This window comes from Nannospalax galili, unplaced genomic scaffold, assembly GCF_000622305.1.
Source record: "Nannospalax galili isolate Female #2095 unplaced genomic scaffold, S.galili_v1.0 scaffold1258, whole genome shotgun sequence".
Taxonomy (NCBI): domain Eukaryota; kingdom Metazoa; phylum Chordata; class Mammalia; order Rodentia; family Spalacidae; genus Nannospalax; species Nannospalax galili.
Genome location: NW_008341370.1, coordinates 544,409 through 562,663, shown reverse-complemented (window position 1 = coordinate 562,663; position 18,255 = coordinate 544,409). Strand labels below are relative to the sequence as shown.

Below are 18,255 nucleotides of genomic sequence, written 5' to 3'. Positions count from 1 at the left end.
TGTGTGTGTCTGTGTGAAGTGAGGAGCTTGTGAAGGAAGCAGAGAAGGTTGCTGGTAGACCTTTTCCAAAGGTCTGAGGGGCTCCTTTGGCTGAGCTGTGGGCTCTAGATTATGTGGGCCAGGGCCCACCGGGCTCAGTCTGTGTGACTGGTGTTGAGACTGGTGTAAGCTGCTCATTCCTTTCTTCTGTGCTTCCTTCCCAGGCCCTGGGGTGGCCAGAGCTGTCCTGACCTTGCTCAGGGCCAGGGCAGCACCAGTGATGTCAGCCTAAAGGTAGGACAAATCCTAGGTATGGGAACTCTGGGGGCTGGGGGCAGGGTAGAAAGCCCTGACTTTGGGTTCTCCCTCTTGTGTGGCTCTGCGTAGACCTCAAAGGGGGTTAGTAATGCCTCTCTCAGAGCTGTGGGAAGAAAGGAAGCAATGGATGCAGGAGGCCAGCATGGGGCATGGATGCCCAGTAAATGCGTGCTTCCTAGTCCTGGTGTACTGGGGGAGGCATGTAGCCAACGAGGCCTGTTTCTAGGGCCTCCTGCTCCTTGAGCCCTTGACCTCTGTCTAGTCTTGCTTCCTTTTCCTCATTTCTTAGCCTGGCCTTGCAGAGGTGATCCTGGGGCCTGTGGCTTAACCTTCTGACCAGTTTCAAACCCCTCTGCAGTGGGGACCTGAGCCAGGAGAAGGACCATGCAGTGGCAGAGGTTCTCCCCTGGAGGACAGACACTGGCCTCCAAGTGGCCTCTCTGCTCCTGACTACCATGAGTTATTAGTAGCGTTTAACTGAGTGCTCTAGCACTCTGTGTGGATTATCTCGGACCATCTGTGCAGCTCCATAAGAGTCGGGTGCTCCTTTGAGCACACCCATTTTACACACTGGAAAGCTGAGTTGTGAGTAGACTGCCTCCACTAGCAAGTGGCAGAGCTGGAATCCAGACCCAGGTTGCCTCCTTGCAGCATGCAGCCCCCCCGCACTGCTCATCCTGTCTGCTGTCCCTCCAGGACACGGAGTATCCAATCCCCTGGGAAATGAGAGGCCACATCTATTTCATAGATGAGTAACTTAAAGCTGATGGGAACAAAGGCCTCTGCTAAGTGGGATTTTGTCCCCAGATTTGGCTCCTCTGTTGCCAAGGACACAAGTCCATCCCTGAAAACTGGTAGTATAGGGTCAGTGTCCATTCCAATCTGGGATCCTGAATCTGTTTCCCTTGTCCCTATAGCCAGGCTGACACCCAGGGAGGACAGCTGTCCCACTCTCTGGGGACCCCTCTCCCCTGCCTCATTCATGTCCAGGTTTATCTCTACGACCCACATGCCTTCTCCCAGGTGTGCTGTGGGAATTTGGGGATGGGAGGGTGCAAAGGAAGTGACTGGAGGCTTTATGGTGGCTGGGAGCAGGCAGAGGCAGTGGGCAGTTAAGGCAAGTATGCCCACACATCTCCTAATCCCTGGGCTAGCTGATGCCAAAAGGCCAGGGGCTGAGGACGATGGGAAAACAGCATCAGAGTTGTGAGGAAGCTGTGGTCACAGCCTAGGGCAAGCATGGCCCAGTGTGGTACCTGGGAATTGGGAGCCTTCATTGCCCTGCTGTGTGACCCTAGTCCTGTCACTGTTGTATCTGGGCTTTACTTTCCTCTAGTGTAGGATGGGAGAGCAAGCACCTTGCTAAGGGCCCTGTCCCATTGTCCAGCTCTGAGAGTCTTGCTTGGTTTCTTGTGGGCCAAAGAGGGCAGCCAGGAATATCCAGAGGTTCCTACAGTTCAGGAGGTAGGGGGTGGGGGTGCTAACATCATATCCCTGTCACCATGTCCCTACTATCACTTTCCACTAGGTCCAAGCCCAAAGCCATTCAGAGTGGGACCTTCAGGTCAGGAGCCATGGTGGTTTATGGAGTCGGAAGCGACTACATGGTTCAGAAGGACCAACTCAACCCCTGGGACGACTACAGAGGCCAGCCGTGGGCAGTGCCTGCGACTTGGCCAGCTATGGCTCTGTGGGGCCTGAGAGTCTGGTGCCAGCAGGCTCTGCAGAGGTCATTCCTGGTTCCAAGCATCCCTCCTGCCTAGGGCCTGCTCCTCCATGTTTGAAACAGGGGTCCCCAGGCTACACCTGCCATGGCCTCCAACACAGTGCCCCAGATGTTCTGCTGAAGCCTGAGCTACCTAGCAACCTGGAAGACTCACTCCTGCTGCCCCGCCCACTGTCCTTACCCACAGCAGCAGGGGCAAAGGGCAAACCTGACACCCCAGAGCCAGCCCAGACCCTACACATTCGTCCCTGTGTCAGAAAGACCCGCTACCACATCACTGTCACCCTGCAGGGGTGTGCCCAGGCATCTGGGGAAGAAGGCAAGGAACCGGCCCGACCAGCTCCCCACCCCTGTGGCCCTGAGGAATCCAGGGGCTGGCAGGAACCTCCCCAGGGGCTCCGCCCCATCACCGGGCATCAGATCAACTCTCGCAGGGAGCCCGGGCTGACAGTCCCACAGCATCAGGGAAGCAAGACCCAGCCGCAGGAGCTCCAAGTGGGCTGGGAACCTGGATCCCCGTACAACCGGTGAGTAAACCATGGGTGCCTGTGCAGTGTGATGGTGGGAGGGGAGCCTGGTGTGGTGACTCCCACTTTGGTCTCTCTCTTTTGTGCCTGCCTGGGCTTTTTCCAGCTTGAGGCTCCATTCATTAGGCACACTGAGTGTGAGCTAACTCTGCCACCCTGCCCCTGTCCTGCGTCTCCCTCCCTTTACCTCCCAGCTATCTCCTAAAACCCAGGGCTGTTTTCCACTTAGAGGAGGGGAAATCTTGTCATGGAGAGGATGGGCAAGTCAGGGTAAGAGCACTCTTCCTCTCAGCAACTCCTCCCCAGCTCTGTTCAGGAGGCCTGGGAATAAGCACACAGTCAAGGTGCTGGGTGTCCTGGCACAAGTTACTTAACTACTTAACTGCTCTGGGCCTTGCTTTGTTGGGTGGTCATGGTAGTCAGAGATGAGGAAGAAGGAGGGCTATAGGAGCATGCTTTGAACTCCAGAGAACTGGGCTGCCAAAATAGCAGGGTTACTTATTAATTACATGGCAGTGACAATGGTAATTATCCTACCTGGCTCTGTGTTGGCGGCCACGGGAAGAGGCGACGAGATTCTCAAACCTGGGTTTTTATTTGTGTTAAAATGAGTCTCCTAAATTGGCCTGTTGGGCTCCAGGGGGAAGTGTGGATCCCTCGAAATTCACTGAAATGGGAAGACTTGGGACCTTGCTGGGACCACTAGAAGAGCTCTAGGCCTCCAGAGGCAGGGGGTGTTTGAGAAGCTCCTACTAATAATGGCATTGGGTGTCATATATGGTTGATTTGTTTTCTAAGCATAATTTTATTTAATCCTCACAGTCTTGAGAAGTAGGAACTAATCCCTCCATCAACACCAGCAAAATTAGAGCTGGGAACTAAGCACAGCAAAGTTAAGTCACTTGCCCAAACCCTGAAGGACTCAGCATTGGAACCCAGTTTCAGTTATCAGCTTATTCAATGACCATTTTCCCTTCTGCCTTGCTAAGAAGCTTCTTTGGCCCTGTGCAGATGAGGGATGTGTGTGGTTGCTGTGTGGGAACCAGGGTCTGAGAGTCTGGATCTGAGAGAGCTGTTAGCAAAAGCCAAGGCAGGGAAGCCCAGGTCCTCTGGGCAGGAGTCAGTGTCTATGGTTTTATGTCTAGGGAGGGGAATCTAGGGCCTCCAGACTGACCCTGAGAGCTGCCAGGGTGCCCCAGCGTGGGAAGACTGCCTGCCTATAGTCAGGGAGTGGGGAGCCAGTTAGTCTTAGAGAGAGGCAGGGAAAGAAAGAGCAGTAGGGTGAGCTGGGGGGACACTGGGTTCTGTCTTTTTGGAACCCAAGTAGGTAAATACTGATTTTGGAATCTAGGCTTCACTTAGAGAGGAAGGAAAGTGACCCCCCCCCCCCAGGGACACAATCTTTCTATACCCACTTTCTGATGGAGGGTTCTCTAGGCAGGATTGAAAAATGTGGGAAAGAGATGAGGTACAGCTTGGGCTGCAAGTAAGAATGTATAAGTTATACATGTATCCATGTTCAAGTGCAGCTGGTGGCTGTGAACTCAACACACGGGTGTGTGTGTGCTGGGGATGTGTATACATGTGTGTCTCAGTGCCTATATGTTTCATGGTGCAGCATGTGGCTTGTATACCTGTATGCCTCAGGTTATTTATTTGTGTATTTACATCTCTTGATGGGTGCTGTATGTGTGTGGTGGCACGTTTCCCTGGCTATGTTTGTCTAGGTGTGTGCCTGTACATTTTTTTGTGCTGTGTGACACTGTGGGTCTTTGACTCTGCGAATGCTTGTGTGATATAGCATGTGCTTGCCAGCATGTGGGCCTGTGGACTGGTTTGGCCTAGTTTGGGGGTGACTCACAGGTAAGCAGGGAGAATCCTAGGACTTGTTGGGTTAGATGAGACTTTTCCCACACTCCCCCCACCCCTTCTCAGACTCTCCCTTCCCAACCCTACACACCTTGTTTGGAGGTCACAGGTCACCTTGCCAGCAAATCCACTTCTAGACTGGGGCCCTCAGGAAGAGAGGGTTCTGAGAGTGGACACTCCCGTTTGCCCAGGGGAGGTAGCTGTATGACTGGGGTGTCTCCAAAACAAAGACAAAGAAGAAGGGGGAAGCTATAGGCAGGCACATTCCAACACATCTGAAAAGCATTCTAGCAGTCATGACTGTCCAGGGATGGGGCAGGTGAACTATCAAGAGGTGACCTCCCTGTCCCTCGAAGAATGCCGATAGAAGCTGTGACCACATGCCTGAGGAATGAGAGGCCAGGAGGGGTGTTGTCTCAGGGTTGGGCTGGGCTGAGGAAGGCATGGAGGTGTGATTACTGAGAGGACTCCCAGTATCTGAGCTTCCTTTGAACTGTTTTTCTGTGGCTTTGCCAAAGCCCATGGGACTTTTGAAACATCTGGTTATTTAACTGTGGACTCCTGGGTTATTACCTTTATAACAGAGCTGGCTTTGGGTAAGTCTGGCCAGAGCCTTGTCCTTTGCCTCGCTAATTAGGATTGAATGAGTGACTGAGTGAATGAATGGATTAGAACTCATGCTTTGCCACTTGCTATCAGCAACAAGGGATTTGGGGGAATGAAGGTAGCAGTTGTTACTCAGAAATAGAGTGAGAACTCTGTGAGGAAACAGGGACTTATGAGGTGCTGAGTGAGGGGCAAAGCTTTGTGGGGGTATCCCAGCGAGGCAAACAGGTGTGTAGAAGAAGGGCAACACTGCAGTGAGGATGGCAGGGGCTGGGCTGTATTGTGAGGAGCTGAGGCTAGGCCCAGGGTGTCTAGCTGTGTCAGTTCTCAGCACACCCTGGCTGAGGAAGGGTTGGGGGTCATCGAGGCCTTCCCATGCCCATTCATAAGCAGGGACCCTGCAGGTGGTGTCCCAGATCCTTGGTAGTCACCAGTGGTCCTGGAGTCGGGTCAGGCTTCCCTGGGCCTCAGCCCCTTTCATCTCTGTCCCTCATAAAACCTGACTCACTGCTGGGGCTGCAGAGCAGGTCAAAGTTCTGGGTTCATTGAGCTTCTCATGAAGGGAGATGGGGGAGGAGAATTGGGGCGTTGGGCCCTTTTCTTCTGGGTGCAGTCTCTGGGGGCTAGTTCATAGAGAGGAAGTACAGACTGGAAGATGGGCTGGATGTGCAGGCAGACCTCTTTGGGATCTTCAGGTCCAAAATTAGTCTTGTCATGGTCCTACCTGGAGATAAGTAGATGCGGGTAGATGGCCCCTCCAGGGCCTTAGGTGGGCCCCTCTAAAGGTGAACCCTAGGGCTGGGGATGTAGCTCAGTTGATAGAGTGCTTGCCTAGCATGCATGAAGCCCTGGATTTCATCCCTAGCACAGCATAACCCAGGTGTAGTGGTCCATACCTGTAACCCTACTATTTAGGAGGCAGATGCAGGAGGATGTGAAGTTCAAGGTCACAGTCTGCCACCAAGCCTGACAATCCTTCAGCCCTCATGGTGGAAGGACACAACCAACTCCTACAAATTGTCCTCTGACCTCTTCATTCTTGTTGTGGCATGTACACACACACACGTACACACACACACACACACACACACACACACACACACACACACGCCTGCACACGCACACACACTAAATGTAATTAAAAAAAAAAAAAAAACTAGTTCAAAGCTGGGCATGGCGATGCACACCTGTGGTCCCAGCACTTGGGAGGCAGAGGCAGGTGGATCTCTGAGTTCAAGGCCAGCCTGGTCTACATAGTAGTTCTAGGACAGCTGGAGCTACAGGGAGACCCTGTCTCAAAAAGACCCTCCCCCCCCCAAAAAAAACAGTTCAAGATCCTCCTTGGCTACATAGGGAGGTGGAGGCCACACTGGGCTATATAAGACTCTGTCTTAAAAATAAACAAACCTAAAAAGAAACCAGCCAGGCATAGTAGTGCACACCTGTAATCCCAGTATTTGGGAAGGTGAGGAACAAAGATGGCCATAAATTGTAGGCTAACCTGAGCTGTGTAACTAGTATCACGCCAGCCAGGACTACATAGCAAGATACTGCCTCAAAACATTTTTTAAAAAGTTGGGAGCGGTGGCGTACACCTTTGATCCTAGCGCTGCAGAGACAGAAGCAGGCTGATCACACAGGCCAGCCTGGTCTGCATAGAGAGTTAAAGTTTACCAGATAAACATTTTGGGGAGTTTGGAATGTGGTTAAGCATTTAGGGGGCTAAAGTGTGACTCTGAACAAGCTTTTTAATCTCTTTGAAACTTTGAAATCTCATTGACAAAATAGGGATGTTTGTTTATAATTTAGCAACAGGTTACTCATTTAATCTGCCTTCCTCTGCCTCCTGAGTGCTGGGACCAGAGGTGTGTGCTACCACACCTGGCTTGGCTTATTCTTTATAAAAAAGATTTATTTTTATTTTATAACTTTTACTTATGTGTCTGTGTGTGGGTATGTGCACATTAGTGCAGGTGCCCATGGAGGCCAGAAACGTCAGGTCCCTGGCAGTTGTAAGCCAGCCTGGTCTACAAAGAGAGTTACACGCCAGCTAGGGCTACAGGGAGACCTCGTCTCAAAAAACATTAAAAAGGGGCTGGAGAGAGAGTTCAGTGGTTAAGAGCACTGGCTGCTCTTGCAGACGACTGGGGTTTGATTCCTGGCACGAAAAACTCAAAGCCTGGAACAAGAGTCTGTGCATAAATATTCATGAAATTAACAAACTGATCGTGATTAACTGTACTTAGGATGAATAGATATTCAATAAATATTAATGTTGATATTTATATTTGGGGTCTGGAGAGATGGCCCAGTGGTTAAGAGTATTGACTACTCTTGCAGAAGACCAGGGTTCGGTTTCCAGCACTCACATGGTGGCTAACAACCATCCTTAACTCCAGTTCCAGGGGATTCGACGCCTCTTTGACCTCCATGGGCATTACACAACACGGGTGCTCCTACCCACATGCAGGTCATATACTCATACATATAAAATTAAAATAATAAATAAATAAGATTTAAAACTGAAATTCCCAGGGCCAGATTCTTGCTTCCACAGGTTTTATTCACAACCCTCATTTAGTAAAGAAAGCCATAGAGACCCAGAGTCAGAAATAAGAGGATTGTGAGTGTGGCTCAGTGACAGTGTGTTTGCCTAGCATTCATGAAGTCCTGGGTTTGATCTCCAGCATTGCAAAAAGAGAAAGAATGAAATAAGACTCAGGGCCCACCTCTTAGGAAGTGAGGGGAGATGTGCTATGCTAGAGAGGACCATGGGAGGAGGGAGCTGTGCCCTGAGCCTTGGCCTAGTAGGTAGGAGAGGAGATGCTGGGGCCTGGATTCAGAAGATGCACATTCAACCCCCAGTGTGGACTTTCATGGCTGCATGACTCTGGGTCAGACATTCCTCTTCTCTCAGACCCTCAATTTCCTTATCTGTACAGGGGGAAAGAAAGGTTCCAGAGGAGAGAAATTTGAGGGGAAGTGCATTGTAAAGCCCAGAGTGTAAGGGCTCCACTGAGACCCACAGATACATAGTCACAAGGGGACACTGGGAAGTTCATGAGCCAGTAATTTAGTTTATAAAGTGAGTTTGTGTTCTTTCTCTCCTACTGGATCCTGACGAATTCTGTGAAGTGCAAACTCCGTCCTCCAGATCTATGGTTGGAGAAGTGACCTGCCCAAGGACATTCAGTTAGTGGTTAACAGACCTGGTACCCAGCTTTGTCTGAAGTCAAAGCTCATTTTTTCCCCAGCTTCCCTTTGAAGGGACAGGGCAGGAGCAGAGCAAAGTTTGAGAGGGTTTGTTTCCTATTTTTTAGCTGTGGAGGCTCTTGGAGGACTAGATCCAGGGCTCCCTGGGCCGAGGCTTCCCTCTGTAGGATCTCAATAGAAGGAATCACTTGGAAGGGGGAGATGAGCAGGTAAGGGGCTCTGATGATTTCAGTCAGAGCTGAGAGTCTCACACTCATTTTATAGATGAGAAAACAAAGGCCAAAAGGTCAAATGACTAGCTTGAGGTTACTCAGCCTAGCCTGGGCAGGGTAGTTGTTTTGCGTTTTGGTCCCTGTTGCTCATCTCTTTTCTTCCCTTCTGCCATCTGCAGGGAGCCAGACCACAGAGTGACAAGGACATCTCAGGACAGGTTGCTGGGGCCCAACATGGAGGAGACAGCTGGGCCCTCGGCCCGGGCTGAGGCCCGAGTGGTAAGTGCCACACTGACATGGCGGCAACGACCTCCTGCCCAGGAAGAGACCAGACACCGTTTTCACAAGGTGTCCCTGGTGTCAAGTGCTCAGATAGAAGATCCACGGGAGGAGATGTGTGAGCACAGCTTCCGACAAGAAGTCAATGGTTTTGTCACAAAGGAAGAAGAGACTGTGAATTACCAGGGCCTGGGGAATAAGCCTAAATCCACACACTTTCAGAGTCATGGGCCTATATTTTCCAAGAAGTACACTCCAGCTCCCAAGGAGAAAAGGCCAGTGGTGAGGCTGAAGGAGGCTGTGGACTGGAGTGATGGTGGCCTCCAGGCTCCCAGGACTGAACCACCAGGCATGGGAGCCATGGCCAGGACTGAGTTATTGGTGCCCTTACCTGGACCACGTGAGCCAAGTCCCCACCCCAGTGTGGGTGTCACCAGTGGGGGTTCCAGGAACCAGGAGGAGTGGCGAGTGACACGCACTGTGCGGACCACCACCACTACTGTGGTAGGAGGGCATGTGGACCGCCAAGTGAGCAGCTCTGTGACCATGGGGCCAACAGTACCTGGAGAGGCCCTGCCAAGGGGCCGCAATGTGACCCGCACAGTCAGGGCAATGGTGGTGAGACCCGGAACTGAAGGCTCACCCAGCCGCAGCCAGGCCCTAGAACTGCTGAGTAGCCTGGTGCCATCAGAGCGCAGTCCCCCTACCAGCCGAATCCCAAGGCCCACAAGGAACCTTGGCCAGGGTGGCACAATGGGAACAACCCTGGGACGGCTACTTGAGACCAGTGCAGCTGAGCCAAAGGACAACTCAGCCCTGGCCCCAGCAGGCACCCCAGCAGTTGCTCACCCACCTCAGAACTTGGATGTCTCTTCGGCCCTCCCAGCCCCAGACCAAGGCAGAATCCCAGATGGCAAGGCTGGGGAATCTCAAAGGATGCAGGGAGCCTCCAGCCCTATTCTGCTCCCCAACCAGACTTCTCAGAGCCAAACACCAGCACCCTCCTCTCCTAAGTCCCAGACTCATGCCTCCTCCCTGGCCCATTCCCCAGAGCAGCCTGTGGTACCTATATACCCCAGAGCCCAGCCCACTCCCCATGTCCTGTCTCCTGTGAAAAGAGAGGGGTTGGCTGATCTCCATTCGGCCCCCATCCCACCCATGGTCAGGAGCGAGGTTACAGTACCTGGACAGCCTCCTGGTTCATCCTCTGTAAGGAAGAAGGCTGTTGCCAGCCCAGAAGGCCTCTCTGCTCCTGCCTCCCCAAAGAATAAGTTTGTTCAGGACTCTGAAACTGTGCCCATGTCTTCCCTTACTCAGAAAGAGGCACTGCCAGGCCCTAGTGTTTCTGCCCATCCATCCCACACCCCAAAAGAAGTTGTGCAGGGCCCTGGTGCTGCTGCTCTCCCATCCTCCAAGCCAACTAATGTTGTCCAGGTCATGGAAGCAAGTCCTTCCCCTTCCCTTCCCTGGAAAGAAACTGTTCAAGGCCCTGCTGCCCCACCTCCCATGACCCCTGAGCAGGATGAGGCTGTCCAGGGTTCTGAAGGGACCCCCGTCTCATCATCTGCCCCAAAGGAGGGTGTCCAGAGCCCTGCCATGGCCCTTGTCCCATCCTCCTCAGAGGTCAAGGGATCTCCCAGTCCAGAAGGCTCTCCTGCCCCAATGGAAGCAGAGGTCAGCACAGAGTCCCATCTTGTTCCACACTCTGCTGAAGGGAAGGTGTCCACAGAGCCATCAAGGGAGGAGGATGAAGCAGCCCTGACAGCTGACCTGGAGATTTTCCTGGATACCTTGCGGAGCATGGAGCCCCCTGAGATACTCCGTACCCACCGGTTGCCCCGAGCTCCCCGCTCCTCCTACTTGACTATGTATGCCACACTGCCTGCCATTGAGGAGGACCAGCTAGGTCCATGGGTGCCAGGACCCAGCCCTCAGGAGCAACCCACATTGGAAAAGGAGGACGAGGAGGATGAGGATGAGGATGAGGAGGAGCTAGAGAACCCTTACCTAAGTGATGATGAGAAACTTCAGCGCAGGCAAGAGAAGGCAGGGCCCAGGCCCTCCTGGAACCCCAGCCCTGCCAGGCCTGTCCAAGTCTCTTGTTCTCCTCTGGAGATGATGAAAAGACATGTAGCAGGTGCCAAGGGCTCCCTCTCAGAGCAAGGCCCAGAACTACAATCCAGTAGCCGACCCACTTCCCGCCTGGGAGGCAGCCTTCTCTTTGGCAATCTGGTACCTGCCAACAAGGATGCCCCTGCCCTGGAGCCTCTGGGAACAAAATTATCTGCGTTGTCACCCCATGTGGCACCAGGGGTCAGGAAGGTACCAGGACAATTGCCCCTGCTCTACAGTGGAAGGCCACCTCCAGAGAAAACAGCACGTACCCAGCCCCTGGAGGGGTGGGTGAGTGAGGTCTTGGGCAAGGGTATTTGGTCTCCCCTGGGTTCTGGTTTGAGTGATGTGAGGAGAGTGGTTTAGGGAGGCCAAGTCCCAGGAGGCAGGAGGCTTGGGTCCACATCTTTCTGGGCATCAGTTTCCCTATCAGTACAATGCGAGATTTGTACTATGGATTCCCAAGGACATGTTGGCTCTCACAGCCTGGAGGATGAGGGAAGGAGAATAATAGTCTCCCAGCTCCTGGGACTGGGTGATGAGGCTGCGGGAACCATGGGTAGCATCCTCATGGGCTGGCTCTTTAGGGGTAGAGGCTGGTGATGGGGGCAGGGATGTGGGATACTTAGAATGACAATGTGGGGAGGCAGTGAGGAGGCGATCCCATAGGACTTCCAATCACCCCCTCTGTTGCAGAGCCCAGCACTGAAGACCCAGGGCAAGTTGAACACCAGGCCTGGCAAGGTAGAGGCATGGGGGCAAGTGGGGGCTGGCAGGAGGCAGGACCTGGGAACAGGACCTGAGGACACCTGCTGTGCCTTAGGTGATCCTCTTCTCGGAGCCTGGATGTCAGGGCAGCAGCAGGGAGGTCTGGAGAGACACTGCTGATGCCTCAGGCTGGGCCTCTGTCACCTCCATAAGGGTGGTACGAGGCTGGTGAGTGGGGAGTGCCTGGTGGGGGTCCTGGCTATGAACCTGGGGGTGAGGACAGTAGTGAGCTTGGCAGAGACCCCATAAGCTACTCAGAGACTTGGTGCAACTTCCTCTCTACATGTGACCCTGGGGTCTCTGGGTCCACAGCTGGATGATATATGAACAGCCAGAGTTCCAGGGCCAGAAGCTGGTCCTGCCTGAAGGAGATGTGGAACTCAGAGCCTTGGTGTCAACATGGAGTCCTCAAGGCATCGGCTCCCTGAGGAGGGTTGTGCAGGTGAGTGGGCTGAAAGGGTAACAGCCTCAGCTGTCTAGAGTGGCAAGCTCTCTGAGGGCAATGGGGTGGAGGGCAGAAGGGGGTCATTATGGACTGACCTCTAGGTTTCTGAGCTTGGAGGCACTGGGAGAGAAAAGAGGACCCTTGGGATTGTATATCCTGATGAGAAGGCAGTGCTAGGTGGGGGCTGAGCCCTGGTAAGCAGGCTGGGAATGTGTGAGCTGCTACCACAACAGAATGAGGTCAGAGTGGCAGAGCCGGGCTGGGGTTGCCCACCACTCAGGGCAAGGTGCTATGGTGCTTGTTCACAGACACTCTCTCCTTCTCCTTCCTCTCCATCCTCCCTCTCTCTGTAGCCTCAGCTAGTCTAGAACTCAATATGTAGAACAGGGTGGCTGAGATCTCACAGAGATCTGCCTGCCTCTGCCTCCTGAGTGCTGGGATTAAAAACTTGGGTTACTCTTTTTTATTTTTAATTAAAATTTTGATTACTTTATTACTTTCTTTCTCTCTCCTCCCTCCCTCCCTCCCTCCCTCCCCCCCCTCTCTCTTTCTTTCTTTCTTTCTTTCTTTCTTTCTTTCTTTCTTTCTTTCTTTCTTTCTTTCTTTCTTTCTTTCTTTCTTTCTTCTTTCTTTCATCTATTATTTGTGTGTGCTACAGAATGAATTAGGAAGTCAAAAGACAACTTTCAGGAGTTGGTTCTCTCCTTCTTCTATGTGGGTCCTGGAGATGAAACTCAGATGGTCAGGCCTCCTGACAGGCACCTTTACCTGCTGAGTCATCTCACTGGCCCCACAGACACTCTGTGGCTACTGTGTGCCCAGCATCTGGGCAGGGGGTTCCTTGAAAGATACGTAGCCAGCTGGACTCTGAGGGCAGGCTTGTTCTAAGAGCAATAGACCATACTGGAGACATGAAACTCCCTGGCCTCTTAGAGGAGAAAAGACAGGAGACCAGAAGGAATGTGATTTTGAGTCCATAGATGGCTCTAAGTTTTTGAGACAGAATTTTAGATCAAATAGCCCAGACTGGCCTCAAGCTATACAGTCCTCCCAAGTAAACCGCCCAAGTGCTGGGATGATGACACGTATGTGTCACCACATCTGACTAGAGCACTTCTAATTTTTGAGAGATAGATGTGTGGTTTGAAGTCAATATAACTTCATATTTGTAAATCAGTAAAGGACAGCATTATGTTCCTAGCACAGCTTTATAGGCTACTGCTATGGACCATGATAAAATGTATTGATCCCTAGGTAGATACAGAGTAGTGGCTGGAAACAGGACCCATCAGGCCTTTGGAGGTTTCCTTTTATAAAAAATATTTTATTATATATATTTATTATTTTTATTTTATGTGTATGCATGTATTGCCTGCATGTAGGTAAGTGCACCCGTGTCATGCAATGCCTGCAGAGGACAGAAGAGGCTGCCAGATCCCCTGGAACTGGAGTTACAGACAGGTGTTTTCTGCCATATGGGTACTGGGATTCGAACCCAGGTCTTCTACAAGAACAGCCAGTGTTCTTGACTGCTGAGTCATCTCTTCAGCCCTTTGGAGGTTTCTTTAAGGGTTTTTGTTTTGTTTTGTGACAGGGTCTCACACTGAGCTCAGGCTGATCTAGAGCTTATCATGTAGCCCAGGCTAGCCTTGGCCTTGCATCAAACTTCTTGCTTCAGCCTCCGATGTGCTTAGCCTACAGGTGTGAGCCACCATGCCTTAGGGGCTTTTCTCTTCTCTTCTTTTTTTCTTTCCTTCCTTTTTTTTGGGGACAGGGTCTTATATAATCCAAACTGTCCTCAAACTCACCACATAGCTGACTCTGGCCTTGAACTCCTGATTCTTCGACCTTCACCTCCCAAGTGCTAGGGTTATAGGCATGAGCCATCATACCCTGATGGTTGTTTTTATTTATTTTTATTTTTATTCATTTTTTTGGTCTTTTTGAGACAGGGTCTCCCTGTAGCCCCAACTGGCCTGGAACTCACTATGTACATCAGGTTGGCCTCCATCTCACAGAAACCTGCCTGCCCATGCCTCCTGAGTGTGGGGATTACAGGTGTGTGCCACCACACCTAGCTCTGATGATTTTATGTGTATGTGTGCATGTGTGTATGTGTGTGTGTGTGTGTGTGTGTGTGTGTGTGTGTGTATGATTGCATTGCCTACATGTAAGTGCACCCATGTTGTGTAATGCCTGAGGAAATCAGAAGAGGATGTCAGATGCCCTGAAACTCGAGTTATGGATGTTTGTTAGCTACCATGTGGGTGTTGGGAATTGAACCCAGGTCCTCTGCAAGAGCAGCCAGTGCTCTTAACCACTGAGCCAGCTCTCCAGCCCCTGATGCTTGTTTTTAATGAGAAGATGCATCCCTGACTCCATAGCAGTTGTTATCTCCTGGCAAGGATAATGAGGACCCAGAGTCAAGGAGCCTGAGTGAGGGTTAGGGCTGAGGTGGTAAGGGCGGTTTCCAAAGGCTCTCCTGGCATACACATTTGTGGAGAGTTTATTGTGAGATACTCGCAGTAAATTCATCCTTGTGTGGGAGGGCATGAGATACAAGAGAAAAACAAGAGCTTTGCGGTTAGACAGTTGTGGAATCACTTGATTCATTCAGCACTGAGTGGGCACTTACTGTGTACCAGTCGTGTGGGAGGTTCTGGTTGCGATACTAAACAAAAGCTACTCTTCTCTGTTCTTGGCTGTGTTACCTACAAGCTGTGTGACCTTGGGCAAGTTGCTCAACTTCACTGAGCTTCACTTTCCTATCTGAAAATGTCTAGAGAATCTCTTGGGGGAGGGGGGCGGGCTAATTGGGGTGGGGTTAAATGTGACCTTAACACAGTGTCTTGCAAGTGGTACATGGTTCATAATCTGATGAATGAGTGAGCAAATGAAAATGGTCCTAATGAGGAAGAAACACCCAGAATTTAGAGAAAACCTGCTGGTGCTTGGGATGACATGCATACACCAGCCAGTCTGGGTGTGAGTGGTGGAGAGACTGGGGAATAGCTCAGTTGTACCTAACAAGCACAGAGTCCGAGGTTCCATCCCCAGCACCACACAAAACCAGATATGGTGGCACATACCTATAATCCCGGCATTTAGGCAGAGGAAGCTAGAGAATCAGAAGTTCAAGGTCATGGGCCAAGGAAATGACTCAATGGGTAAAGGCACTTGCTGCCAGACCTGACAAAACTTCAATCTCTGGGACCTACATGGTGAGAACCAACTCCTGTAAGTTGTCCTCTGACCTACAAACACATGCTATGGTATATCTGTGCTCCCCCTCCCCAATTAATCTAATTTAAATAAAAAAAAAGTTTACACTCAGCCTTGGCTACATAGGCTCAAGGCTAGCCTGGGTTACATGAGACCTTGTCTTAAAAACAAAATAGGAACTGTGTATCAAGGTGGACTACTGGAAGTGGCTCTCCATCTTGCCCCAACTACTGGGCAGGAAGTCATAGACAGCACTCCAGTTCCCCCTTGGGATTCTGAGGAGACAGCCAGATGGGTTTTCCCAGAAGCCCCCTGGAGACAACTTGATTGGAGGACCTGGGGAAGTAGGTGGAGCAGGGTTGTCTCCAGTTTGCACTTGAATATCCTCGGTTCTCCTTCCATAGGACTACTGCACCCCCGGGATCAGCCTGTTTTCCGAGGAGGGCTTCAAGGGCGAGCCAGTGAAGCTAACAGAGGCCTTGAATGACTCCCAGGGTCTGGAGAGACCCCTTCGGGTGGCATCTGCCACTGTCTCTGCAGGATTGTGAGTCTGCAATCCGAAATCCCTTCATTTGACATTAACTGTGCTGCATGCTGGAAACACAGAGGTGACAGGACACATAATTCCTGTCCTCAAAAGTGTTCAGTTTGCATGACTGTAATCCCAGAACTCAGGAGACTGAGACAGGAGAATTGAGAGTTCAAGGCCAGCCTCTCAAACCAAACCAAACCAAACAACAATAATAACAAAAGCTTCAGTCTACAGGTGGGGATAGGCAGGTAAACAGAAAAATAATAGCATCTAGAGTTCTAGGATAGGGGAGCACAAGCAAGAGTTGCAAGAGTATGCTAAAGCACCAAACCAGCTGGATATGTGGAGTGGGGAGTGGGGGCAGTCATAGAAGCCTTCCTGGAGGAGGAGACACCTCCGTTGTGATGAGCTGGCTGTCCTATTCCATCAGTCACCTTGGGGCTGTGACCCTTGGGGCTGGGAGATCAGCAGCTTCTCTGTTTTCCCCCAGGTGGCTGCTGTACCCCAAACCATTCTTTGAAGGCACTCCCTCCATCCTAGAGCCTGGAGAGTACCCCACATTTGAGGCCTGGGGTACATCAAACCCTAGTGTGGGTTCTCTGAAACCTATGAGATTGGTAAGGAGCAGGGGATGCCCACAGGCACTTCCTGGTGCCAGGTAGGGTGGCCCTTGCAATCTGTGGCTAGGAAAGGATGGAATAAGAATAGAACACTCCTTGGAGACTTAATACCCCAGAGCTCCTATTGGAAATTGAAGTAGAGGAGAGGGAGGATTAGCCTGAGATGTCGGACAGAGGGAGGATATGGGCAGTCATTTTTTTAAGGCTCTTAAGAGCAAGAAAATCCTAGGTCCCCTGTCTTCTGCCACCTATGGGCTGGTGTCTCAGCCATGTCTCCTCTGCAGGGCTGCCCAAGTGTGGAGAAATCTGGGGAACCCAAGGTAAGGGCTGAACTTGGGGTCAGAGAGGGTGTTTGCTGTGTCAAAGTGGGGATTATTGTGGCCTGGACAGGAGATAAGGGCCCTGTGTGGCAGAAGCTGGGCCGGGGAGAGCAGGCCTGATGTACTCACTGGGTACTGGCTTTGAGGTGGGAGGACCAGGTCAGAGTGAACAAGACATAAGGTTCAAAGAGAAAGTGGGGGGTCTTGGTGAGGGAGGCAGTTCTGGGCTGATGCTGGATAGAGCCATTCCTAGACTGGCTGGCTGTGTCTGGGTTCAGATGATATCTATCAACCTGGTGCCCCTTCCCACAGGCTGTGGTGTATGAGGCCCCCGGCTTTCAGGGCCGGAGCTGGGAAGTGAGCAGAGACATCTACAACCTTCAGCAGCCAGAGGACAGCCAGAGTCCCCAGCTGGCCTCTGTGGGGTCCCTGCAAATTCTTGGGGGCTGGTGAGAACTCAGGGCAATTCCTTCTACCCCCTTGTCCCTACTGGCTTTTACCTTTGGGAGTAGAGAGTAACCTAGGCTGCCTGGGGGTGGGTTAATGGTCTCATCGGTGGACATCCTATGGCTCAATTTTCCTCTTGCCCCCAGCTGGGTGGGCTACGAGAAGGAGGGCTTCCGGGGCCACCAGTACCTGCTGGAAGAAGGCGAATATGCTGATTGGTCACACTGGGGAGGTTATGATGAGTTGCTGACCTCCCTGCGGGTCATCCGGACGGTGAGCAAGAGCAACTGGGCTATTCTGTCTGGCCACAACCCAACTTCCCTCTCCTTTGCCTGTTCTCCCTGGCAGGGTGCCCCCAAGGGCTAGTATCTCCTTTCTGCGACTCTTCCTCAAGACACACAGGCCCCTCATCCCTATTTCCCTGGGTGGGCTACTTCCCTGAGGTCTGGGCACTCCCATGGGTTTATCTGTGTGTGGGAGAAACCTGACTGTCTCGGGGGCCCAGGACTTCGGAGACCCGGCCGTGGTGCTGTTTGAGGCCATGGACTTCGAGGGGCACGGTGTGGAGGTGAGCTCCGCAGTGCCGGACGTGGAGCTAGTGCAACACGGACCCAGCACACAGGCCATCCACGTGCTCAGCGGCGTGTGAGTAATCGCTGGTCCTGACCGGCACAGAGCGGGCCGGGGCGGGACTGGGCGGGTCGGGGGCGGTTCCAGGAGAGGTGTCGACTCCGCCTTGGATGACCCGAGCCACGCCCTTCCTACAGGTGGGTGGCCTACGAGCAGGTGGGCTTTTCCGGGGAGCAGCACGTCCTGGAGAAGGGTGTGTACCGCAACTGCGACGACTGGGGCTCGGGCAACAGCGCCCTCCGCTCCCTGCAGCCAGTGGTCCAGGTAGGTGCCGGCGCGGTGGGCGTGGCCTGGCGGGTGGGCGTGGCCAGGACAGACCTGGAGGGCAGGGCTTAGGCGGAGGGAGTGGCTAGGAGGTGGGCTAGGTGGGCAGGCATGGCCTAGGTGGAGGGAGGAACTTACGTCAGGGACCGCTGGGTGGGAAGGGCTT

At 52.3% G+C, this 18,255-nt stretch overlaps 1 protein-coding gene across 5 annotated transcripts in view; it reads left to right on the top strand.

Annotated features, from left to right (window-relative positions):
- Positions 1–18,255, top strand: part of Crybg2 (crystallin beta-gamma domain containing 2) — a 31,787-nt gene that overhangs the window by 2,210 nt on the left and 11,322 nt on the right. For 3 of the 5 annotated variants that reach the window (XM_008836815.3, XM_029565235.1, XM_029565236.1), the window contains exons 2-14: positions 204–273; positions 1,826–2,550; positions 8,630–11,132; positions 11,538–11,585; positions 11,665–11,777; positions 11,922–12,051; positions 15,681–15,820; positions 16,299–16,425; positions 16,713–16,748; positions 17,061–17,197; positions 17,342–17,468; positions 17,701–17,840; positions 17,963–18,089. In XM_008836815.3, the coding sequence (XP_008835037.1) occupies positions 8,685–11,132; positions 11,538–11,585; positions 11,665–11,777; positions 11,922–12,051; positions 15,681–15,820; positions 16,299–16,425; positions 16,713–16,748; positions 17,061–17,197; positions 17,342–17,468; positions 17,701–17,840; positions 17,963–18,089 (3,573 nt within the window). In that variant the 5' untranslated portion in view covers positions 204–273; positions 1,826–2,550; positions 8,630–8,684. The remainder of the gene's footprint in view (positions 1–203; positions 274–1,825; positions 2,551–8,629; positions 11,133–11,537; positions 11,586–11,664; positions 11,778–11,921; positions 12,052–15,680; positions 15,821–16,298; positions 16,426–16,712; positions 16,749–17,060; positions 17,198–17,341; positions 17,469–17,700; positions 17,841–17,962; positions 18,090–18,255) is intronic. The other 2 variants (XM_029565234.1, XM_029565237.1) reach the window with 2 other exon arrangements.